This window comes from Peromyscus californicus, unplaced genomic scaffold (genome assembly GCF_007827085.1).
Source record: "Peromyscus californicus insignis strain IS unplaced genomic scaffold, ASM782708v3 Scaffold_5__1_contigs__length_169319896, whole genome shotgun sequence".
NCBI lineage: Eukaryota > Metazoa > Chordata > Mammalia > Rodentia > Cricetidae > Peromyscus > Peromyscus californicus.
Genome location: NW_026294573.1, coordinates 22234148 through 22260061, shown reverse-complemented (window position 1 = coordinate 22260061; position 25914 = coordinate 22234148). Strand labels below are relative to the sequence as shown.

Below are 25914 nucleotides of genomic sequence, written 5' to 3'. Positions count from 1 at the left end.
CGCTGGTCCCTACGTGCCTAGTCACAGAGACATACCTGCTTCTGCCTGTTTTTATGCACTCCAGTCCTCTGAAAAAGCATTCCTTCTCTTTAACGCCTAAGCCATGTCTCTGGCTCCACGCTTTAATTTTTATTTATTTTCCTTGAGTCAAGGTCTCATTATCTTGCTCAAGCCGTCCTGTTACACACTATATAATCTAGGCTGGCTGCAAACTTTTGGCAGTGGTCCTGCTTCAGTCTCCCAAGTGCTAAGTTTACAAGTGAGAGACACCACTCCTGGCCCCTCCCACTTTCCACTTCATCACACCAAGGCTTTACCTCTGAGCACAAACCTACCCAAAGAAAATTCTAAGTAAATTTGGGTTTTGAGAGCTACTAAGGTAGGCTTATCCCAGGCTTCAACATCAGGTTGGTACTCAGTTCAGGTGGTGGCGCACACCTTCAATCCCAGACTTGGGAGGCAGAGGCAAGTGGGTGGATCTTTCTGAGTTTTAGGGCAACCTGGTCTACAGAGTAAGTTCCAGGACAGCCAGGGCTACACAGACAAATCCTGTCTCGAAAAACAAAAAAAAAAGTGGGAAGCTCCGGTGACAATGAAGCCAAGTGCCTAAAGGAGCCCTAAATGGCTTTCCATCCCCAAGCCAAGAATTCAAGTCTGAAAACAGGCCAACTATGAGTCTCCAAATTTCATGTTCCCTACTATTACTGTATGAATAGTGTTAAGGATCTGTTGAGATGGTTCAGTAGGTAAAGGTTCATGCCACCAAGCTTGAGGACTTCTGAGTATGCACACACACACACAAATGTAAAAAGTTTTCCAGAGGCCAGAGAGGGCACTAGATCCCATGGGACTGGAGTTACAGATGGTTGTGTGGCACCATGTGGGTGACGAGAATTGAACCAATGTCTTCTGCAAGAGTGGCCAGTGCTCTGAATCACTAAGCCAGCATTGTGGAATATTACTTTAACTATGTAAAAGTGCCTAAGGCACCTGATTGGTCTAGTAAAAAACTGAAGGGCCAATAGCTAGGCAGTAGTGGGATAGACAGGGCTGGTGGACAGAGAATAGGAGGAGGAATCTAGGAGAGAGAGAGAGAGAGAGAGAGAGAGAGAGAGAGAGAGAGAGAGAGAGAGAGAATGAATGAGCAAGAGAAGAGATAAAGAGGGAGAAAAGGAGCCCAGGGCCAGCCAGACATCCATCAGCAAACTAGACATGGAAGAAGCAGGAAAAATAGAACATACAGGATGAAAGAAAGGTAAAAAGCCCTGAGGCAAAACATAGATGAATAGAAACAGGTTAAATTAAGATATAAGAGCTAGTGGGACAAACATAAGACAAGACAAAGCATTCATAACTAATAGTACATCTCCATGTAATGATTTGGAGGCTGGTGGTCCGAGAAAGTCTGTTACTTTTGGCACCCCATTTTGGATGCCCAAATGATGTTTGACCTTCATTACATTGGCTGCACTTTAAACTACTAGCTGCCCAGTTGCTCAGGTCATAGCCTGGGGGGAATTCTGTTCCCCCAGACAAGGGCTCTGTTGCTGCCCTTAAAGGTAGCTTTAACTAAGTCTCTATTGTTCTAATAAAACTTAGCCGGGCGGTGGTGGCGCACGCCTTTAATCCCAGCACTCGGGAGGCAGAGCCAGGAGGATCTCTGTGAGTTCAAGGCCAGCCTGGGCTACCAAGTGAGTTCCAGGAAAAGGCACAAAGCTACACAGAGAAACCTTGTCTCGAAAAACCAAAAAAAAAAAACAAAAAACTTGAGATTTAAAGGCTGGAGTAAAAACCGGGGAGCTAAGAGAATTAAGAGTAGCAACTGACTTTCTCTCTTTACCTAAGTCCCAGAAGCCTCTCTCCTTTCACACTGCCCCAACTAAAAACCACAAGTGCCAGGTGGTGGTTAATCCCAACACTTGGGAGGCAGAGGCAGTAAGCTCCCTGTGAGTTCAAGGCCAGCCTGGTCTACAAAGTGAGTTCCAGGATAGCCAAGGATACAGAAAAACCATGTCTCGGAAAACAATAAACAAAGAAACAAACAGAAAAAAAAAAAAAAAACCCGCCAGGCGGTGGTGGCGCATGACTTTAATCCCAGCACTTGGGAGGCAGAGGCAGGCGGATCTCTGTGAGTTCAGGCCAGCCTGGTCTACAGAGTGAGATACAGGACAGACACCAAAACTAGAGAAACCCTGTCTCAAAAAAACCAAAAAAAAAAAAAAACCAACAACCCTCTCTGCACTCCCCCCTGCTACATCCTGTCAACTAGTTGTCTCTGAGCTCAGATTAATTTTATTAACACAAATGCAACACATCTTTACATAGTTAAACAAATGCATCATAAACCAATGTACCAAACACATCTTTGCCCCGTTATATATTCCACAACACTCCAATCCATCAGTTATACCTCCCCCTAACCCCACCTCCACTCACAATTCCTCAGGTTGAAACATTCTAACCCACAGGGAAGACTCTTTAAGAGGCTGAACAACTCAAAACAGCCTCAGAAAGTTCCTGAAACTGAGATTTCTAGGCCCCTCCCTGTCAGAGTAAAAAATAAAAGTTGTGAGCCCTCCTCAGACTGAGAGACTGCCCTGTAAGGGGAAGACTCAAGGCTGCAGACTGAGTACAGACCAGCTGAGCTGCTTGGAAATTTAGACCAGGGTCAGCTGGAAAGGACACTGTTCAACCTTTTAAGCTGCCTGCAGACTGTGCAGTGAGCTCCAGATTCCCAGCTTTTGTGAGCTGTCACCCATGCTAGCTAGGGTAGACTTTGATGAAGCTGTATTTCTGCTTCTGTAACTAACCCAAATAAAAATCATTGGTTCAGGCCGGGCGGTGGTGGCGCACGCCTTTAATCCCAGCACTCGGGAGGCAGAGCCAGGCGGATCTCTGTGAGTTCGAGGCCAGCCTGGTCTCCAAAGCGAGTTCCAGGAAAGGCGCAAAGCTACACAGAGAAACCCTGTCTCGAAAAAAAAAAAAAAAAAAACCAAAAAAAAAAAAAAAAAAAAAAAAAAAAAAAAAAAAAAATCATTGGTTCAAGTTGGATTTTGGCGGTATCCATAATTTAGTCTATTCTAGGCTCCCTGCTTTTGGTGAGTAGACACATATGTGCATAGCATCTTCCCAGGAATAATCTTACCACAGAGCATTCAAGGTAAGTTTTAAGCAAACACACCAGTTATCGAAAATGCAGGAGGATCTCCGTGAGTTCGAAGCCAGGCTGGTCTATAAACAGTTTCAGGACAGCCAGAGCTGTTACACAGAAGGAATTTGGGCCAGGTGTGGTGGCTGCTGGACTTTAATCCAAAAATGCTGGAAGCAGAGGCAGATAGATCTTTGTGAGTTTAAGGCTAGCCTGTTTTACATATTGAGTTCCAGACCAACCAGGGACACACAGTAAGATCTGGCCAAAATCTAAACAAAAAACCTTGGTTTGGGATTTAAAAATTCCATCCCAAAGCCAGGCCTGTAATCTCAGCCCTCAGGAGGTTAAGGCATGAGGTTCAGTAGGTCAGCCTGAGCTACACTGAGAGCCCACTAAAAAAAAGAATCTAACCACCTCTTGTGCATCATGATCACGAAGAAACTGCAGTGGTTCCTACTGCACAACTACCCAAGCACCTCTTGTCTTGTCCAGAGTTTGGAGCAGCCGTGTTGGCCACAGCCCTGACCACAGGCTCCCAGGCATGTTTACCCTGCCCTCTGAATGCCTGGCACACGGCAGGTGTGGCACACAGCAGGTGCTCCTTTAAAATCAACAACACAACTCCAGGGAACTGCACAAAACAAAGCCCATTTTTATAAAACTCTAAATTTATTCAAAGTGTTAAAAGATTTCACTCTTCCTTCCAAAATATTTTATAATTAAAACTATTTTCTCAGCCACTGTTACTTTCTTCTTTTAGGACCAGCCTCTGCCCCTCCCAAGCCCTTTCCTCTACCCTCCCTTTCCCAATACCCTGCCTTGACTGCCCAGCAGAGCCCAGCATGGCTTCCCAGTCCTCAGTGGCAGAAAGGCTGACCAGATTGGGAATGCACAGGTGATGCCCAGGAGACAGTGGGGTGCTTTGTGCTTATGGGGAGAGCTAGTTGGATTTTTTTCCAGTGGGTCATTGTTTTCCCCCATGGACACCTGTTTAGAGCCAAATATTTGGCTTAGGGTCACCCACAGCCTTGTAAAGCCTTTGTCCAGTTCTCCCCAGGCATGGGTCCACGACAACTGGATCTGATGACTATACCGTCTGTCTCCTTGTAAACTAATGTTAGGAACAGAAAAAGTGGCACATGGGAAGGGGGGCCTGATGGAGTTCCCAACTTTTCAGAGTGTAGGTACCAAAACCCCAGGGCAGGAAGTTTTGGGTTTTGTAGGCAAGGGCCAGGGCCTGCTCGGATCACAGGAGGCAGGGCAGTCAAGGGAAAGGTCTAACGACTGAGTCTAAGGTAAGCAAAGCTCCTTCCGAGACGCCTTCCCATCCCCCCTCATCCTGCAAGTCCCAGGATGACCAGAAAAGAGGACAAAACAGAAGGAAAGGATTCTGCTGTGGTGATGGGAAAGGAGATGATAGCTGCTCGGGTGGGGAAGGGCCTTCTGGAATCTGTAGTTGGCTGTTTTTCTGTTCTAGGAAGCTGGTTGGGGGCCAGAAGCCAGGCCCACATAGACTTCATCAGCTCTGTTCCTTGTCCTTGACTAATAGGACTGTGTGCTGGCCCCCGCTGGACACAGTTAAGACCACTCGGTTCTCCAGCTGTTTGCCAGTCATTTCCACAGGGCTCCAGGCATCTTCATCCTGCCCTGTGCCCAGCTGGTAGTTGGTGCCCATGCCCCAGGCAAAGACACGACCTAGAAGGGACAGGAAAAGAGGTAGCTGTCTTTGGAGTCTTCAGGCCTGCCTTGCCATACCAGGAGACACCTGGGACATGGGGGTCAATTTTGGCCTTGACCAATAGCAGTCTGGCAAGGTCCCAGCCCAGGAGTTCAAGGGAGTTTGGAAGAGCCGAGGAGACTGTGTTCTCTACTGCATTCTTCCTACTCCAGGGTACAACACATAGCATTGTTGTATGGGGGGTGGGGAGGGGCTACATCCTAAATCCCTGTTCTTGGAACCAGTCACCTTTCAGACTATTTAGGATGCTCCTGGGTTTGATATGCCACCCTCTGGTGGTCTTTTTAATTTTTTTTTTTTTTTTAAAGATAAGGTCTATGTAGCCCCGGCTGGCTTCAAACTCTCAGAGATGTGCTTGCCTCGGCCTCCTGAGTACTGGGTCTAAAAGTGTGTGCCACAACACCTGGTCTGTCCACTGTTTTCACAAAGGACACTGTTTCCACGCTGCAGTGCAAACCCCACATCGTGAGGACGTCCTCCCAGGTAAGCACAAACACCTCTCCAGCCTCAGTTCTCCAGGACCCCTGGCTGTGCACCTCTTTCTCAGGCTTTGGCTGCTATGTGTCCACATCCTCTTCTGCTGGACTAGCCAGGACCCACATGGCAGCTCACAACCGACAGTAACTTCAGTCCCAGGGGATCTTATGCCCTCTCCTGGCCTCTGCAGGCACCAAGCACATACACAGTACATACACATACATGCAGACAATACAACATAAACAAAAAAAAGTATTCTTGTGTTGTAGGATATATGCACACTGTGTATGAAGGTGTATTGCTGTGATTAGTGTGATAAAAAGCTGAATGGCCAATAGCTAGACAGGAAGATTAGGGGGGATTTCTGGGGAGAGAAAGGAAGAGGAGGAAGAACCTATAGGCCAAGCTTTCATAATTAATAAGAAGTCTCTGTGTCATTATTTGGGAGCTGGCTGGCAGGACAGAAAAAGACTCAGTTATATTCTTGAGCCCAGCATGATGGCACATGTTTGTGATTCCAACACTCAGAAGGCAGAGGCAGGGGGAGGTGGATCTCTATGAGTTCCAGGCCTGCCTGGTCTACATGGTGAGACCCCTGTCTCAAAAACAAAACAAAACAACAGCAAAAACACCCCAGGGCTTTTGAGAGTCAATGACAAAACAGTGTCATCTCCAATACAACCTAAAGAATGTGCTAGGAATCATGCTCCCCAGGCTCCAACAACACCAGGTCCAAGGAGCCCTACTTACCATCCTTGGACACAGCATACCCCACAGAGGCCCCACAGGCCACTGAGGAGACGATGGGCAGCCGGGAAATGAGGGTGGGTATGCTCTTCTCCTCAGCACCCTCTCCAAGGCCCAGCCGCCCATACTCAGCCCTGCCCAGGCTGTATGCTTTTCCTGTGGGATAAGGAGAGGTGAGTATCAGCAGGGGCAGAGTCTAAGTAAAACAGACTGTATACCAAGTGAATCCCCATGTCCTTGAGGGTCAGCACTACTCTCAGGTGGTGAGGTCTCAGAGCCTGGGGGTGGGAGCTAGAAGACGCTCTATACAACCCCCAGGGCATTCAGGACAACCTCACGAATGCAATCTATGTCTGGCCCAAACCATAATCCTGGGGACCTGGCTGTATCAAGGACTACTGTCTCCTATGTAGAAGGACTTGGGTGTCCTACCTTCTGAATCCATGCAGATTGTATGGTGCTGGCCACCAGAGAAGCCCACCCAGGACTTGGTGGAATTCTTGAAGGATGTCAAGTTCTGAGGAATGAAGCAAGATCCAGTGCCTGGAGTTCCTGTTGTCAAGAGTAAGGTGTTCCAGAAGCTTCCATTCTCACTGCTGTCCCCAGAAAGGCTGTCCCCACCCATCCCCAGAAAAGCCACCTTACATCATAGCTCTGAGGGGTCAGGTACCACACAAAGCAAAAACAAAGACTGAAAGCTTGATTGGAGTCAGGGCCATCGAGTCCAACATGATGCTAGGATCGGTACTCACCAAGCTGGTGATAGTTGGAGAGACCAAAGCCATAGACATGGCCCTCCCGGGAGATGGCAAAAGTGAAATAGGCCCCACAGAAGGCATCCTGGAACCGCACGCGGCCCCGGCTTCCCCTCGATTTCAGCAGCACACACTTGGGGACCAGGAGTCGCTCTGTAAGGAAAGAAGCCGCCAGGGTCAGTGACAGACACAGGGCCTTTTCTCTTCCACAAAAGTCCCTGAAGGAGGCTAAGCAGAGTCATCCTTGTTACAGAAGAGGTAGCTCAGGCCAGTGGCATTCAAACGCCGCTCCAACTTTTAACAGTCAAGAGAAGAAAAGCTTCAGTGGAACTTAAGCGCCAGGCATTTTCTGATTAAGTCATTTCTCTCCTCACAGTAACCAAAAGGGGTAGAGGGGGGGTTAGAGAGGAGGACTCAGCCTCCAAAGTCTGAGGGTTCGCCCCCCTTTTTTGAGAGGGTCCCATTATTTACTGGCTGGCCTCAAACTCCTGAGTGCTAGGACTGAAGGTGTCTGCCACCACGCCCAGCTTAAAGCCTGAGGGTTTGTTTGTCTGTTTTCTGAGACAGGGCTTCTCTGTGTAGCCCTGGCTCTCCTGGAACTCGCTCTGTAGTCCAGGCTGGCCTCGAACTCAGAGGTCTGTCTACCTCTGCCTCTCAAGTGCTGGGATTAAAGGCGTAAGCCACCACCGGCCAGTCTGAGTTCCTAATGAACACTGCAAGTGCATTGGATCTACACCTCAACAAATCCCTCCTGCCTTTTACTTTGGCCAGGGACTAGCTTACGAAATCATCCCACTGGAGGTACCAAAGCCACTTACCAAGGCCCTGACGGCCACCACGGTTGGCAAATAATTCAGGCACACGGCCCAGCTGACCCTGCTCCCCACAACCCAAGGTGTAGAGGTCTCCATCAGTCGTCAGCATCACCAAGTGGTCGTTCCCTGAAGATGAGAGGAAGGCAGGGGATGAAGAGCTTATGTGGAAGACCCAAGGCTGAGCTGTCACAGCTCCTGTTCACAGTGTGCCTAACACTCACCTGAGGCCACCTTTACCACGGGCATGTCCAGCTGCACTTGAACGGGCACCATGCTTTTCTTCATGGGTTCCAACAACCCGATCACACCATTATTGTCCTAGAAAGGAGAGGCAGACACTTAAGCAGTCAGTCCTGCTGTTCTGTAACAGCCAAGCCCAGCTTGCTGGGGCCATGACAGTTGCCTGGTGAAGGGCAGTGGGCAGTAGCAGATATAGACAGTGTGACAGGCAGGGCCCTGGCCACATAGGGATATACTGAGGAACGACAACATCCAGAGTCTGGGAACTGTGTCAAATAAAGTAAGCCAGGTTAAAGATGTGAGTGGAGGTAAACAAATCCGGCTTAAAGTCAATTCATTGCTGAAGCAGCATGGCAAGAAGACAGAGGTGCAATACGTTATTCTGAGCATGTCTGTGTTAAAAAGTTCTCCATAAAAATGTTCACAACAAGGGCTGGAGAGATGGCTCAGAGGTTAAGAGCACTGACTGCTCTTCCAGAGGTCCTGAGTTCAATCCCCAGCAACCACATGGTGGCCCACAACCATCTGTAACGAGATCTGGTGCCCTCTTCTGGCCTGCAGGCACACATGCTGTATACATAATAAATAAATCTTTAAAAAAAAAAAAAAAAATGTTCACAACAAACCAAGCAGTGGTAAGCACACCTTTAATCCCAGCACTTAGAGGAGGCAGAGGCAGGCGGATCCCTGTGAGTTTGAGGCCAGCCTGGTCTACAGAGGGAGTTCTAGGACAGCCAGGACTACACAGAGAAACCCTGTCTCAAAGAAAAAGAAAGAAAGAAAAAAAAAAAGTACAGGGCATGCTAGCAAACTCCTTTAATCCTAGCACTACCCTATGTAAAATAAGATCTCTGAGTTTGAGGTCAGTCTCGTTTACATAGTGAGTTCCAATCCAGTCGGGATACACATCAAGACCCTGTCTCAAAAAAATAAACAAATGAGAGCCTGGCATGATAGCAGACAGTTTTAATCCTAGAGGCAGGAGGTTTCTATGAGTTCAAGGCCAGCTTGGTCTACAAAGCAAGCTCCAGGACAGCCAGAACTACATAGAGATGCTGCCTCAAAAAAATAAGTAAATAAGTCGGGCAGTGGTGGTGCATGCCTTTAATCCCAGCACTTAGGAGGCAGAGGCAGGCGGATCTCTGTGAGTTCTAGCCTAGGTCTACAAAGCGAGTTCCAGGAAAGGTGCAAAGCTATATAGACAAGCCCTGTCTTGAAAAACAAAACAAAACAACAACAACAAAAAGTAAATAATTGGGGGCTGGAGAGATGGCTCAGAGGTTAAGAACACTGGCTGCTCTTCCAGAGGTCCTGAGTTCAATTCCCAGCAACCACATGGTGGCTCACAACCATCTGTAATGAGATCTGGTGCCCTCTTCTGGCCTGCAGACATACATGCAGGCAGAACACTGCATACCTAATAAATAAATAAATCTTTAAAAAAAAAAAAAAAAAAAAAAAAAAAAAAAAAAAGTAAATAATTGAATAACTGTTTTTACAATAGTCTTAATAAGGAAATACTCATGAGATTCCATTTTGTTTTTAAATTTACTTTTAACATGTATGGGTGTTTTGCAAGCATATATGTCTATGCACCATGTGTACCTGGTGCCCAAAAGGGCTAGAAGTCACTGGATCTCCTGGAACCTGAGTTACAGACAGCTATGAGTTGCTATGTGGGTATTGGAAATTGAACCCAAGTCCTCGCAAGAGAAGGACATAGTCTTAACCCCCGAGGCATCTTTCCAGCCACAATACTGAAACCACATTTCCTGTGCTGGATTGTAGCTCCCTTGACATACACAAAGTCCTGGGCTTGATCCCCCTAATTCCAGAACCCAGGAGATGGGGGCAGGAGGATCAGAAGTTCAAAGTCATCCTCAGCTACATAGTCAGTATGGGGCTAACCTGAGATACATGAGACCTCACTTGTCTTAGGAAAAAGAACCCACAAAAAAAACAAAGACTACACTCCCCTGCCTTAGAACAACCATGTGATACTCTCCATCCCCACAAATCTTTCACACAAAGCCTCTAGAACAGGGTTGAGAATGAGAAAGGGATGAAAAGACACAACAGCTTCCAAGATCAGCTGCAGCTCATAGGCATCCGTGACCTACTCCTACTGTGGGATGGTCTGTATGTCAAATGTGTTGCTGATTGGTCAATAAATAAATCACTGATTGGCCAGTGGCCAGGCAGGAAGTATAGGCGGGACAAGGAGGAGAATAAAGCTGGGAAGTGGAAGGCTGAGTCAGAGAGACACTGCCAGCCGCCATGATGACAAACAGCATGTGAAGATGCCGGTAAGCCACGAGCCACGTGGCAAGGTATAGATTAATGGAAATGGATTAATTTAAGCTGTAAGAACAGTTAGCAAGAAGCCTGCCACGGCCATACAGTTTGTAACCAATATAAGTCTCTGTGTTTACTTGGTCAGGTCTAAGCGGCTGTGGGACTGGCGGGTGACAAAGATTTGTCCTGACTGTGGGCCAGGCAGGAAAACTCTAGCTACATACCCCTTCCCAAATACAAATATTTCATCATAGTCAAGCAAGTAGCCAGTGGTGTGGATAGTCCCAGATAAGATACCAAGAATTTAAATCTGGGCCCCACCTACGTATGTGGTCCTTACCTTCCATTCCCACCAGTAAGCAAGCATAATGGGGACAGGAAAGTGGATCATTTGGGTATCCTGAGTTACTTTTGCTGGCCAGTCCCCACACAACTTTCCAGACCCAGTCTTACCCGGAAAGAGCCCCAGAGGAAGACACGGCCATCTTCGGTAAGGGCTGCTGTGTGACTGTCCCCTGCTGACACTTGGACCACCTTCTCTTGCAGTTCCACTTTCCCAGGGACCATCTCTGAGCCCTCGACCGACGTGTCCCTTCCCAGGGCACCCTCATCATTGCATCCGAAGGAGTAGACCTGTGCCCAGGGTGTCCCATTAACATAGAGTCTGGTTCTGTGACCTACTCATTTAGGCCACTCCTTGTCACACACCCTTGCACCCAGGCTCCATCCAACCTGTCCCAACCCTGTGACCTACCTGGCCACTTCGGCTCAGACACACGGTATGCATGCCCCCGGCCTCAGCCTGCACAACATCTTGTAGAAGGGGCACCAAGGCTGGCTTCTTCCTCTCCAGCACACTCTCGCCCAGCCCCAGCTGGCCCACGTCGCCCTGGCCCAGTGTCAGCACCAAACCTGGCTCTGTGTTGTGGGACCTGTGTGAGACTGAAGGGTGGAGAAGACAGCCCCTGAGTGTGCAGGAGGAGGGCAGCAGAGGTCATGGCATGGGCTCTGGGATCGTGATGACCTGGGGTTCAAGCCCTTGCTCTGCCAACAGGCTATAGATAAGACCTCTGTGGGCCTACGTGTCCTCATCTGTGAAGAGAGGATGACAAGGGTATCTGTCTCAGGGGGTTTCAGGAGGATTGAAACCCCAGCACATTATTGACATGAGGTGAAAAGACAAAGAGGAGACACTGCACAGTGAGATGGATGTCGGTGGGCAGGGCACGAGGGCAGGGAGGGTACAAGGTAGTTTCCCATGAGCCCATGTCACAGATGTGGATCCACAGTGCCAACCTTTCACTGACTGTTTACTCTACCAACACTAGCTGGCTCTGCAGACCTCCCAAATTTAGAAGACCCTGAGCCGGGCGGTGGTGGCGTACACCTGTAATCCCAGCACTCAGGAGGCAGAGGCAGGTGGATCTCTGTGAGTTCGAGGCCAGCCTGGGCTACAGAGCTAGTCCAGGACAGGCTCCAAAGCTACAGAGAAACCCTGTCTCAGAAAAAAAAAAAAGACCCTTTGCCAGGCCTGGTGGTGTAAGCCTTTAATCCCGTCCCTTGGAGGCAGAGGCAAGCAGATCTCTGGGAGTTCAAGGCCAGCCTGGGTAACACAGCAAGTTCCAGGACAGCCAGGGCTATTCTATCTCAAACAAACATCAAAAACAGAAGACACTGTTTTACAGGACACGGAACAGAGCCTCCCCTAGGGTCAAACACCTGCCCAGGCTCATAGAGCTAATTAGCGGTGTTTGCACTGGACTCAGGAAGACTTCCTGGGTTAGAGTATTTATGGCCTCCATCTGAATGTCCCTCCACCCCCAGACCCTGATACAGGAGGAAAACAGACCACCCCACCCCTTCGGCCAGCATGGGCAGCACACTGACAGCTTCAGAGGAACAGGAAGGTACAGTAAGAACCCACAGATGCATTTGCAGAGAGGTGTGGGCCAACCAGTAGGTAGTGCAAAGCCTTGTGGCAGCCAATGGAAACCTGCCACAGCCCTCCAGTCAATGGCATCCAGTCCCTTCCCCAGGGGTGTGGCCTCAGCTGCCAGGGCCACTGCGGCTGCACAGAGGCTGCACCAGGCAGGGAGCCATCTGGTTGGGTTTTCTGGTCAGTTGGGTTTGGCCCACAGGCACCTTGGCAGGAGCGGGCGGCAGGACCGCGGTTACGAGCGTCTGCAAAAGACAGACACTGTCTGAGCATGCGGCTACACTCCTCCCTCCCATGCTAGGGGTCAATTTCTCTCGTCTTCGCCACACTCTGGGGTTGTAGGAGAGAGAAAAATTACAGGACAGGTCCCTCAAATGAAGCTGGGACATTATCTCATCTAACCCCCAACCACTCAGACAGGTCGATGGAGTTCTCCTCTCCACTCTATCAAGGGAAACTCAACCTCAGCCAGATTAAGTGACATGCCTGTGGTTACAACGAGAAAGTGGGAGAGCTAGGACCCGAACCCACCTCTGAAGCCCAGCAGGTCCAAGAGCCTCAGGCTTTCAAGCTGTCAGGTCAGAGCAAATGGACCTAAGCCAAGGACTTTTCCCATTATCAGGGGGAGGAGTCAAAGTACTTTAGACAGACCAAATCACAACGTATTTGCCTGGACCAAGTCCTAGCATCTTGGGGTTTTGTCTTTTTCTGACAGCACTGCTCAGAGTGCTCTCTGATCGCCTCAGCCTAGGCCTCTCTTCTGACTGCTACAGGGTTGGACTAGGTGAGATGCAAGAGAACCTCCGCTGAGCAGGGGTCCTGGACATCTAAGGCCCTCAGAGCTTCAAGCCAGGGAGGAAGGAGCATGGGCCCAGAGAGCTCACTGTTGGTTCTGAGACCACTCAGAACCAGGAAGGGATCAAGGCCAGCTTACCTTTCACCTTCTTGCTTTTGGGGATGGCATCTTCGGGGGGTGACCTTCTCTTAGCTATGCGCTTGGGTGGCATCTTCCTGTCCTGAAAAAAAATAGCCAAATACTACATGTCAGAATCACAAACAACTTCCTGTGCAGTATTTATCAAAAACCCTAAAAAGTGCCAGACGGTGGTGGCCCAACGCCTTTAATCCCGGTACTTGGGAGGCAGAGGCAGGTGGATCTCTGTGAGTTCCCGAGGCCAGCGTGATCTACAGAGTGAGTTCCAGGACAGCCAGGACTGTTTCACAGAGAAGCTCTGTCTCGAAAATCAAAATAAAACAAAACAAAAAAACCCTAAAATGTAAGAGGAATCACTCAGCAGTTAACACCTCTCAGCACATACCCCAGAACTGTGTGATAACTGTGTATGTAATGACCAAGCTCACAAATATTCTCTACTGCTGTTAACACTGGTGGGGGAAAGCGAGCAAACCACTGGAGTAATAGTAGTGGACTAAAGACTGGGGATATACCTCAGCCTGGTGAGAATCTGCCTAAGCTTCAAGTCCGATCCAGGTTCAAATCCCAGCACTGCATTAACCGGGCCTGGTGGCTCACCCCTGTACTCTCAGCACTAGGAATGTGGAGTCAGGAGGAGTGGACTGGTCACACATGTACAATATACATGATGGAATGGTATGAAGCCATCAAAAACCACATTTTTTAGAGACAAATCTATTGACTGGAAAGATGTTCCTTGTGATAAAGAAGAGCAGACAGAAGCCAGGTGTGGTGCCTACTCCTGACCCCAGCACTGTAGCACCCCAAATTCCAGGCCAGCCAGTCACACACACACACAAACATCAAAAACAAGTGGCACACGCTGGTAATCCCAGCACTCAGGAGGCAGGGGCCGGCAGATCTCCAGTCTACACAATAAATTCCAGGCCAGCTAGGGCTACACAGGGAGACCTCATCTCCAAACAAAGCAAAACAACAAACCACACAACACAAAACCCATACCCCCAAACCCAAACTAAGCAGTCTGAGAGCTGCCTGCTGTCACCCCCTTTAGCTTATTATTAACTATTATTATTTTGAGACAGGGTCCAGTGCAGTTTAGGATGGCCTTGAGCCCCTCCCCTTCCTACCCACACCTGAGCTGAATTCACAGGCATGTGCTTCCACAAGTGGCTGACATGCAGGGTTAGATGAATAGATTGCACACTGCTGGGCTGTGGCTCATTGGCAGAATGCTCCTTTAGTGTTTCTGAGGTTCTGGGTTTCACCCCGTAACAGGAAAAAAAAGTTTCAATTAAAATAAGCTAGGCTGGGTGCACACCTTTAGTCCTAGCACTCAGGAGGCAAAGGCAAGCAGGTCTGCGTCCGAGGCCGGTGTGGTCTACGTAGTGAGGTCTAGGACAGCCAGACACAGAAAAACCCTTTCTTGAAAACCAAAATAAATAAATAGATGAAAGTAAAGCTGGACTGGGCAGTGGTCGCACAACGCCTTTAATCCCAGCACTCGGGAGGCAGAGGCAGGTGGATCTCTGTGAGTTCAAGGCCAGCCTGGTCTACAGGACAGGCACCAAAGCTACACCGAGAAACCTTGTCTTGAAAACACAACCGACCAAACAAACAAAGCAAGCAAGCTGGGAGTGATGGGTCTTTATTCCAGCACTTAGGAGGCAGAGGCAGGCGGACTAGTCAGCCTGGTCTATCTACATAGTGAGCTCCAGGACAGGCAGTGTTATCCAGAGACTCAGTTTTAAAAAGAAACAAACAGAAACCCAGTAATAAATAAATAATAATAACAAGTAAATAAAAATGGTCCCAGAGTAAATGCTTACTCAGTGGTGGGGTACTGGGGTGGCGTTTAGGGTCTTCCCCAGGTAACACTGAGACACAAACCTACTGGAATCTAAGCAAGCTCACCAAGCTCACGGGTCCTTCACCTGACAGGAACGAAAACTCTGCTCCAGGCAACAAGCAGAAGTGAAAGGCCCTTCTCACTGTCTGCTGGCGATCTGGTCAGCACCACCCCCATGCCTCCTTCTGTAAGTAAGGTCCAAAAGCCTCAGGCTTCCCAGGGGTCCACTCAGAAGGAATGGACACAAGGCTAGACTGACTCAGAGGGAGGAGACCAGAAGGCATCTAAACAGGCCCAGGATCCTGCAGAGCCTGTGTGGGCTGTGGCTGGCCCACGCTTGTCATGAGGTGGCCATTCTGAACTCTGCACAATTTCCATTCCCCCAGCAAGGGGACCCCCTCCCTTCCTATTGCCTCTTTGAGACCCCTCTCGTCACACTGCAAATGACTGCTCTTTGGGGTGGAGCCAAGAGGCAAAGCCAGAGGTGGCTGACCTGCTTCCTGTACTCAGGGAGCTTCCATTCTAGTAAGAGGGTAAAAGCATTACAAAAGTCACCCTTGTCCCTCTCTTCCCACCCAACCCATCATTCCCTCCAAAGACACTAGAAAATGACTCGTGAATCTCTGCTGTACAAAAAAGTTTTACTTTTCAAAACAAGTTGAAGTCAGGCATGGAGGCAAATGCCTGTAACCCTAGCACTTGTGAGGAAAAGGCCATCCTCAGCCACACAGCCAGGCTGAGGACAGCCAAGGCTAGTGAGACCCTGTCTCAAAACACAAATCAAGAGGCTTCGAAGATGCAGTCAGTAAAGTGACTGCTGTGCATGCATATGAACCTGAGTTCAGAGCCCACAATCCCAAGACACTAGGCGCAGCACACTCCTACAATCCTAGTGCAGGGAAGTCAGGGTGGGGTGGGCATACAGATCCCTGGAGCTCACTGGCTAGCCCGGGGAACCCTGATGGAGGAACTCTAGTTTCAGTGACATGCCCGGTCTCCAAAAGTAAGAACACAATCAAGTTAGAAAGCCCGTGTCAAACCTCTGCCCCACGAGCACATGCAGCCCTCATGCCCATTCACATGAACACGTGCACACCACACACAACACACTCAACCCAACTCAGAAAGGTTGAAGACATTATCACCCCTCCCGTGGTTGAGGGAACTGATGCTTACAATGGTAAACTTACTCACCCATGTTCATACAGCAAAGGAGAGACAGAAAAAGGACCCAGGCACATTTTTTTTTTTTCTATGTAAAATTTTGAGACAGGGTTTCTCTGTGTAGCCCTGGCTGTTCTAGAATTCACTCTGTAGACCAGCCTGGCCTCAAACTCAGAGATCCACCTGCCTCTGCCTTCTGAGTGCTGGGATTAAAGGCATGCACCACCACCTAGCCTTGACTTTTTCGTTCTTAAAGGGGGAAAAAAACTGTGCTGTTTGTGGCAGTACAAACCTATAATCCTAGAACCTGGGAAGCTGACAAGATCAACCCAGGCTACCTAGCAAGACCCTGTCTCACCATCACCCCCCAAAAATGTCAGCTAAAGGCACACTATGACCCGGGAAGGAGTTTAAGATGGCCTGAGCAAGTGTCTCAGGATCCCTGATAAGTTTGGCCAAACTCAAGCAGCAGAAGGCAGAGCCAAGGGCGGGAGAGGAGGGCAGCTGGGCCTGCCTCAGAGGGCTGGTGCTCCATCTAACAGGTCTTGAGTCCACAGCTGCGGGGAGAGGTCCTGAGGACCCCCAATTTTAATGGGCACTTGGCAGTACGCGCAAATCCAGAAGCAACGCGGGGAAAGGGCAGCAACTTCTACAACGCGGGTGAGTTGGGTGTGCTGGGCAGAGGCAGGATTTCTGATGTCCACAAGTTCAAGCCAGCCTGGTCTACACACCTGTTCCAACAAATAACCAGGCCTAGAGAGGTGGCTCAGCACTGGCTGCTCTTCTAGAGGACCCAGGTTTGGTTCCCAGCTGCTCACAACCACAGTAACTCTAGTCCCAGGGGATCCAATGCCCTCTTCTGGCCTCCTTGGGCCACTGAATGCTTGTGGTACACACACACAGGCAAATCACTCATGCACATAAAAAACAAACCCAAGAAGACCTATCTCCTACCACCACATTTGCATCCCCACTTCCTCTCCCGGGATCCATCTTCAAGGAGTCTAAAAACTGGAACAGTGAGCAAGACTCAGAAGTGAAAACCAGAAAGGAGTCACCTTCCACTAATAAGCACCTACAGTGTAGGACCCTCTAAGAGCTCAGACCTGTTCTCATGGCAGGGACAGGTGTGCAGGCCATTCATGGCTGAGGTGAAGCCCCAGGGGACAACCCCCACCAAAGCTGGAGCTGCTCCAAGACCGTCTCCTCACCTGCTAGGTCAAATGGGTAGACAATCTACCAGGAGCAGGGTGCTCTCCTGTGACCTCACCACAATCCCAATTTCTGGAGTATCTGGCAACCCCGGCAGCAGTTCCTTCCCGCGCCTACACTCAAATTAGGGGCTAGACTCAGGAGCTGAAGAATGTCTTCGTGGGACAAGCTACCAGGAGAGAAGGGATGCCGGTGCAGGCTGCTAGGAACCGAGCTAGCACATTTCACACCAGGAAGTTCCTCACCCAGGTCCAGTGAGTATGTGGTACCGCCTGGGACTATCTGTTCACTTTTTCCCTAGAGAGGAGCCATGGCTTCTGGCAGATGTTAGAGCCACTGGCTTTGGAACACATTACCTTCATTTTACAGGTTAAGGACCAGACTCCTGTTCTGAGCTGTCTCTGCAACCCGAACCTGGTGAATCACTTCTAACTCACCTTCCCAAGCTCCACTAGGAAGGCCGCCCTTGGGTGAGGCAGCCTTCTTTCTCTATGTCCTCCACGCCCACTCCAACCCTTCTCAGAAGCTCCACAGAACCACTGATGTCTGTGACCCCAAACACTTCTGGGGGTTGCAAGTGCTGTGCCCCCATGTCTGGATTAACCTGACCCTGTGATCCAAAACACACTACAACCTCACCACCCAAAGTCGGCCTCTACCAGTCTATCAAAACCCTATCGGGTCACCTCACCTGGAAAACTATCCCCGCCCGGTTAAGGCTTCCGCTTTGGAGTTCCCAGGGCGTTGCACACCCTCAACTTCTGCCAGGGCACACGTGGTCGGAGGACATAAATTCTGGTGAACCAAAGACTTGCCAGCAGCAACGCTCGAGTCCCACGGGCATACTCGGCTGATCCCAGGGGCCCCTAACTGTGGAACCACGCAAGTCTCGCTAGGGAGCCCCTGCGCTCCGCAACGGGCATGGAGGCCTGCCATGGTCACCATTGTTCCCCCACGGGCTCCGGAGCGGCACCGCCAGGCAGTAACCGACCGGGTGACACAGGGTTGATGGGGGTGAAGGGCAGGCGACCGTCTGTGGACGCTGCCGCTCCCTCCCTGCCGGCGGCCACGCGCGCGTCCCCGGCCGTTTGAATCTCCCGCCGCGTGGCGGGGCGCGCGCCCGGAGCGCGGCGGCTAAGGGGGCTGCGCGGCCCGCGCGCGCGGGCGAGGCGGGGCCCACGCGGGCCGAAGCTCGTGCGCCCCCAGCGCCGCCCGCTTCACGTGCAGCCCGCCCCGCGCGACGCCCCGCGGATGGCGACCTCGGCCCGACGCGGCCCCGCGTACCTCCCAGCTTCCCGTCCCCCCCCGGGCTCCCCGCGAACCGGAGCGCGACCTACCTCGGTGCGGGGCGGCCGCAAGCAACTCTGGCGCTCGGCGGCCAGCGGCGAACTGCCCCGAGCATGCGCTCTGCGGGCCTCCGGCCGCGACCCGGGCTAGAAAGGAAAACAAAGAGCCGGGCGGCCCCTGGCGGCCAGCGCAGGAAGTGCGACCGGGTGTTCCCAGCTTGTACCCACTACTGTTTTGTTTGGGAGACCTCAAAATGGGACTAACTGAGAGACTTCAATAATCCTGGCTTGTTTGGGAAAACTTGGCGCGTGAGATCTGTACGGAGCAAAACAAGGCTGATAGTTCTTGTTCTTTAAGTGCCCATGCAGAGGGCTGAAAAAACCCAACTAATTCAGCCCTGGGTAGGGCTCAAGAACAGATTCTATTTGTGTGTGTGTGTCTTTTGAGATAGGGTTTCTCTGTGTAGCCCTGGCTGTCCTGGATCTCACTCTGTAGACCAGGCTGGCCTGCAAACTCACAGAGTTCCGCCTGCCTCTGCCTCCCTACTGCTGGGGTTAAAGGCGTGCGCCAGCACCGCCAAGCTAGGAATGACTTTCTAATTTAAGTCTACATGGGAAAAGCATTTAGGAGGGGTAACATTTGCTTATTTATTACATATGTCTGTATATAGTGTGTTTACCATGCCTGCAAAGGCCAGAAAGAAGGCTTGCCTGGTGCCCTAGAACTGGAGTACAGATGGTTGTGACCTGTGATGTAGGTCCAGGGTTTAGCGCTCTTAACCAGTGAGCCATCTCTCCAGCTCCAGCGCCCTCTTCTGCAGTCTGCACGCACTGCACTCACATGCACACACACACACACCAGACATAATTAAAAATAAATGGTCTAGGGGCTGGAGAGACGGCTCAGCTGTAAGAGCACTGGCTGCTCTTCCAGAGGTCCTGAGTTCAATTCCCAGCACCCACATGGTGGCTCACAACCATCTATAATGGGATCTGGTGCCCTCTTCTGGCCTGCAGGCATACACGAAGGCAGAACACCGGCTACATAACAACTTTGGGTAAAGTAGAACCAAGGAGAGTAAGAAGCCTGGGTTGGTGGCACTGCCTATGCCTATATAAAGTTCCAGAGGCTGAGGCAGGAGGGATGTAAATTCAAGGCCAGGGGGATGCATAGTGAGATTCTCAGAAAGAAAAAAATCAATCACTAAGTAGGGAGAGGGACACTCTGGATGCAGCTCAGTCATTTGTTGACAGCTTTCCCTAAGTGTGAGGTTCAAGGTTGGGAGGGCATAAGGCGGGGAACTATGGAAGTAAAAATGCCCTCTCACTCACCAACACCCGCACACCAGCAGCCCTGTAGGACGCAATGAGGTGACGTTCGAATATCGGACTGTGTATGGCCTCCCTATCTGAGGCAGTCATCTCTACAAACAGTATTTTCTGCGTTTCACGTTAATTCTGACTCCAAAAGTCATCCTAAATGGACATTTTTTGGTGTGTTTCCAATTTCTTTCTTTACATTTGTTTGAGACAGGGTCTCATTCTCACTATGAATACCAGACTGCCTGCCTCTGCCTCACTAGAGCTGGGAATAAAGGTGTGTACCATCATACCCAGTGAAGACAAGGTCAGCACCTAAAAAAGACCAGTCCCTTGATTGCCTGTTAGCAAAAGTGGGGCTCAGAGCTGGGGGAGGGGCCCCTCAACTACTTTTGTACACTCACCTGACACCACAGCTTACATGTGTGTGTGTGCATGTTCACACTAGCGTACTTGTGGAGGTCAGAGGACAACTTTCAGGAGTAAGTTCTCTCTTCCCACTATGTGAGTCCCAGAGATCAAAGTCAAGTCTTGAGACTTGGCAGCAAGCACCTGTACCAAGTGAGCCGTCTCTGGACGATTATTTCCCAACTGCATTTCCCTATTATGTCATGCCAGCCCCAGAACAGTCCCCCTAATTTTCCCTTACCTTTTCAGGTTGACCTCTGCCTCCATCATGACCTCCTCTCTTGGATGATAAACTGTGAAGTTTCTCCAAGCTTCACCCTGGAAATTCTGATCTCTCTGCTGTCTTTCTCCAAGATCTTAATCATTCACATGGCTTAACGGAATTACAGAAAAATGATCATCACTTATCTTACCTTATACAAATCTTTATTGTTTTGGAAAAGACTCATGTACCCAGACTGTCTACAAACTCCTAATCCTCCTGCTTCAGACTTCTGGGCTAGGATTATAGGGGGTGTGCTACCAAACCTCTGCACCTCAAACCCATTTATTTATTTTAAAATGTATTTATCGGCTGGGCGTTGGTGACCCACGCCTTTAATCCCAGCACTCGGGAGGCAGAGGCAGGAGGATATCTGAGTTCATAGGCCAGCCTGGTTTACAGAATGAGATCCAGGACAGGCACCAAAACTACACAGAGAAATCCTGTCTCAAAAAAAAAAAAAAAAAAAGCCGGGCGGTGGTGGCACACGCCTTTAATCCCAGCACTCGGAGGCAGAGCCAGGTGCAGAGCCAGGTGAATCTCCATGAGTTCAAGGCCAGCCTGGGCTACAGAGTGAGTTCCAGGATAGGCTCCAAAACTACACAGCGAAACCCTGCCTCAAAAAACCAAGAAAAAAAAAATTGTTGCTTTGAAGAGAACCTGGACAGAATTCCCAGCACCCACATGGTAGTTCATAACCATCTGTAACTCCAATTCCAGGGGATCCCATGCCCTCTTCTGATCTCTGCGCACATGGTATATAAAAATACATGCCAGCAAAATTCCCACAAAATAAAATGAACAAAGAGCTAGAGAGATAGCTCAGTCGTTAAGAGCACTGGCTGCCCTTCCAGAGGATCCAGCACTACCCACATGGCAACTCTAGTTCCAGGGGATCTGACACCCTCACACAGACATTCATCGAGGGAAAACACTAATATACATTTTAAAAAATGATTTCTTCTGGGGACTTTTAAAAATTAAAAGCATGAGCCAGGCGGTGCACACCTTTAATCCCCAGCACTGGGGAGGCAGAGCCAGGTGGATCTCTGTGAGTTTGAGGCCAGCCTGGTCTACAGAGCAAGATCCAAGACAAGCTCCAAAGCTACACAGAGAAACCCTGTCTGGAAAAACAAAAAAAATTAAATGAATGGATCTTGAAGAAAAAAAAAAAAGGGATCAAGCAAGTAGTCAAAGTGGGAGTTGGAACCTGACTTCTATTCAGGATTAAGTTATCCTGTTTATTTCAATGTTGGAACTTGAACCCAGGACCTCTCACATGCCAGGCAAGTTCTCTACCTTTGAACTAATCCCTAGCCCTTGGGCATCATACTTGCAATACACATGTCTGAAATTACACGCCCATGATCTTGATGCCCAGGATGTAAAACCTGGTCATCATGGCTGACTGACTGCATGTGCTCTAACCACTGAACTATTTCTCCAGCCCCATTTTTCCTTTATAAGGACAGTCTATGTAAACAGGGTGGCCTGGAATTCAAGAGTGCATGTAGCAAGTAACAATGGGATGGTTATGCTGTCAGCTCCAAGATGCAACCTACATCTTCACTCAGACCCAGCATCTTTCAGGACAGGGTCTTGCTATGACCTCCTGGCTAGATCCTTTTTTTTTTTTTTTTTGAGACATTGTGTTTCTTACTATGTAGCCCTGGATGGCCTTGAACTCTGAGCTATATTCCCAGACCTGTACAATTAAATAGCAAACCTGTTACTTACATAGTATTCTACCTATGAGCTGAGCATCAATGGTAGGGAGAGATCTAACTACAACTGAGGTTCTCACTAAAATGTTCTGTGGGAGGCTATCAATTTACTTCAAAATTAAGGGTACTTGCCTAGGTCATGGGATCAAGCACCAAAAAAACAGGGGCAGGAATAATTATGCAAGTTTAAAGCAGATGGGAGACATTTCTGTAGTAGCATAGTACAGATCGTTTCCTGGAAGCCTGTCCGGAACGCACTGTGGGAAAAGTAAGGGCAGTTCCATTGAGCCTCTAGGTTTTTTCTTCCCCAGTACCCGGTGTGGGCTTATGTTGATCCCCTCCCCAGATTGTCTCACTTCCACTGTGGGGTGAGGAAACATTATCAACTTTAGAGAGCTGGCCCCCATACCTGTGGTTCTGCTGTCAGACCGAGGCATGCAACCTTTTAGACAGGGCCAGTCACACCTCAGTTACATGCAAACTTAATGCCAACACTCCCACCAGCAGTCACAGCACCACTGATCCAGACACCCATCTCATTCCCACCTCCAGAAACACCCAACAGCTCATTGTACCAGCACGTTCAAGGCCTACCTTCTCCTATTCCACCATCATTCAGGGGCTTGACTTTCCCAAGATAAGGGTAGCCAGGACAGGAAGTCATCAAGACTTCCCATTATGACCTAGCTACCATCTTCACCACATCACAAGGCCAGTCATGGCTAAGCTGAACCCTCAACACACTGCTCACTCACTGGACCAGACCTATTGCAATGTATTCCAGAGCAAGGAATTCATTCTCAACCCTTGGGTGCATGAAACCCACTCAGTGTTTACACGACCAACTAGAAACAATCTGCACTCTTCTGCACACATGTACTGAAACATTAAACCAAGAAGGAAACAGAGAGTCAAAATTAATCCTTTAATTCACATAAATATTAACATTAGTTTCGTCAGGCATATCACAATTACAGGAAATTACTTGAATCTAGTGTGATCACAGTGATTATAGGCATGAAGAAGTACCACTTGTGGTTTATATGGCCCTGTGGAGAAAAGAACAGGGCCTTGTACATCCTAGGCAATTACTTTTACACACACCACATGGACCTCAAAAAGGTCTCTTGAATATATACAATATATATTTACCAGACTGAGAAGACCGAGGCAGAAGTGCTTGCCTAGTACTAACTGCTCTGGGTTGAACCCATAAAAACAGACAAAACTTTGCCAAACTACATATAGTTACAAGACCCCAAAGTCAAGCATCAAGTTAACCTTCAGCAGGTAGCTGTACAGATCCTCTTCTTTCCTGAACAAAAATAAGCACAAAGATTAGATTCCCAAAAAAGTCACATTGAAACCCTTAGCACCTCAGACTTTTGTCTCCTGCATGGTTTGTCTCCTCAGTCATCGTCCACAGGACTCTGAGAAGTCGTAGGAATATGCAGGTGCAGACTCGAAGCCCAGCTTCATCTCCAACGTTGTGGAAAGGGACTGTACATCACGGGGCAGAGCCCTATGCTCCCCTACGCCACCAGGACAGAGCCCGGGGAGAGTGACCTCCCGGGGTATCCACGTTGGAATGCTCGCCTAGTACCCAAATGATGTTTTTGCCAACCCCAACCAATACACCAAGCCTCCAAATCACACTCATCTCTGAGGACCACAAGAATTAAAGCCACCCACTAAAAGTAATGTACAGATAATGGTTGATATGTTAGTTCCAAAATGGAACAAAGATCACGGGACAGGCACTAGTATTCAGAGTACACTTACCTCAACCAAAGAGTTACTTGTAATCACTGGTCAGTTCTGCAAAAGAAAGCATTTTTTTTTTCAGTAAGTAAAATTCTAAAGCAACTTTAGAAACAAACATGTCAGGCCCACTCCCAGATTTCGAGATTTAAGGCTGTCTCCTGCATGGTTTGTCTCCTCAGTCATCGTCCACAGGACTCTGAGAAGTCGTAGGAATATGCAGGCGCAGACTCGAAGCCCAGCTTCATCTCCAACGTTGTGGAAAGGGACTGTACATCACGGGGCAGAGCCCTATGCTCCCCTACGCCACCAGGACAGAGCCCGGGGAGAGTGACCTCCCGGGGTATCCACGTTGGTTAGACACAATAAAGAGTTTCTCTTGCCAAAGGGCCTCAACTGTATATCTTCTCCTGACCCTCCAGCTAGAAGCACCCGATTCCCCAGTGCTGGCATTACAGGCTTGAGACTGAGACACCATGGCCACCCTCGGACGACTTTGATGCACACCGAACACAACACGCTTCCCCGCCAAACTGTCAAGTCATCGGCAGGCATCGTGGTTCTCTCCGACCAAAACGCGGGGAAGGGTAATAAATACAAAGCTTGGAAACAAGACGCAATTATTTTAAGTTAAAACCTTATCCACGAGAGCCGCTAACTACTGTAGTCACATGGCGGGTGAACTAGGGCCGAAAGCTTTTCTGTCTTTTTTTGAGACAGGGTTTCTCTGTGTAGCCCTGGCTGCTGGCGGTCCCTCGGTAGACCAGGCTGGCCTCAAACTCACAGTGATCCTCCTGCCTCTGGCTCCCGAGTGCTGGGGTTAGAGGCGTGCGCCACCACCGCCCGGCTGAAAGCTTTTCTTCAGCAGCGGTATCATTAAGGAGGAGCGGATGGAGACACTCCCGCGAGGAGTTTGCCTGGAAAAATCCCTGTCAGGCCGGCCCGGGGTTGGGAGGGAGCACGTGTCCGCCGGGAAGGCCCGCTCCGCGAGTGAAGCCCGACCTCCCACGCGGGGCCTGCCCAGCCGCAGCCCTTCCACTCAAAGCCTGTGCCGAACCCCGTCAGCAAACCCACAGCAGCAGAGAATGGAGGGTAAGACAGACAACTCACCGGTAGAAACTCACAGCGCGGCTGCAACAGCTTAAAAGACTGAAAAGCGCTGACGCGGCCCTTTTTATACCTCATGAAGCGCCCGGAAGTCAGGCTCTGCAGACTGCGCCTGCGCGACGGCATGTGCACTTAGGACCAATGAAAATGCGCTAAGGCTGATGGGCTCTTCTTAAGCCTTTCCGGATTGGCGAGCTCTTGCGCTTCTAGGCTGCAGGCGCTGGATTGTTGAGGTTGTGCAGTTTGTTTTCCCTGCTTGGATACACTGGCACATGCAAATGAGAAAAGACGTCTAGAGGAATGCTTTCTAGATTGCAGAGTTTGGATCTACTTTGTATATGGAAAAAACGTTTGATACAGAACAAGGGTGCGCCTGCAAAAATTGACTAGAGTTAAAAACTTCCGGTTGTGGGGCTGGAGAGCTGGCTTAGTGGTTAAGATCACTGGCTGCTCTTCCAGAGTACCTAGGTCCCATTCCCAGTACCTATATGGCAACTCGCAGCTCACAAATGATGCACATTAACTCGCACAAACACACACAAATAAAAGATAAACAAATACATTAAAACACACACAAACAAAAAACCTCTCACGAACTCTCAGTAGGAGGACTCCTGCCTAGAATTTGAGGTTCTGGTCCAGACCTGGTTAAAATGTTTAATGTTATACACACTTTACACCCAAACACATCAAACTATAATATAAAGATGCTGACAATAAAATGTTTGAT

The 25914-nt window shown here is 49.5% G+C and overlaps 1 protein-coding gene and 2 non-coding genes across 14 annotated transcripts; all 3 read right to left on the bottom strand.

The window, feature by feature from the left end:
* Nucleotides 1-3048: 3048 nt before the first annotated feature.
* Rcc1 (regulator of chromosome condensation 1) lies at nt 3049-25310 on the bottom strand. 12 transcript variants are annotated; one of them, XM_052717493.1, is made up of 14 exons: nt 25188-25310; nt 24099-24134; nt 23598-23631; nt 20572-20703; nt 13089-13170; nt 12361-12399; nt 10973-11160; nt 10672-10851; nt 7905-8001; nt 7687-7809; nt 6866-7021; nt 6546-6665; nt 6117-6269; nt 3049-4846 (listed from the first exon to the last, which is right to left on the bottom strand). In XM_052717493.1, exons 5-14 carry the CDS (start codon nt 13159-13161, stop codon nt 4671-4673), a joined length of 1305 nt encoding a protein of 434 aa, XP_052573453.1. In that variant the 5' UTR covers nt 13162-13170; nt 20572-20703; nt 23598-23631; nt 24099-24134; nt 25188-25310; the 3' UTR covers nt 3049-4670. The 12 variants fall into 12 exon arrangements, 10 of the variants coding, with proteins under 10 accessions (XP_052573453.1, XP_052573456.1, XP_052573458.1 ...); XM_052717496.1 differs by lacking the exon at nt 25188-25310 and adding an exon at nt 24862-25181; XM_052717498.1 differs by lacking the exon at nt 12361-12399.
* On the bottom strand, nt 23700-23903 carry LOC128098048 (small nucleolar RNA SNORA73 family). The gene has a single exon (XR_008214083.1). It is a non-coding gene; the product is annotated as a small nucleolar RNA SNORA73 family (small nucleolar RNA).
* On the bottom strand, nt 24230-24433 carry LOC128098049 (small nucleolar RNA SNORA73 family). Its single transcript, XR_008214084.1, has one exon. It is a non-coding gene; the product is annotated as a small nucleolar RNA SNORA73 family (small nucleolar RNA).
* Nucleotides 25311-25914: the final 604 nt, after the last annotated feature.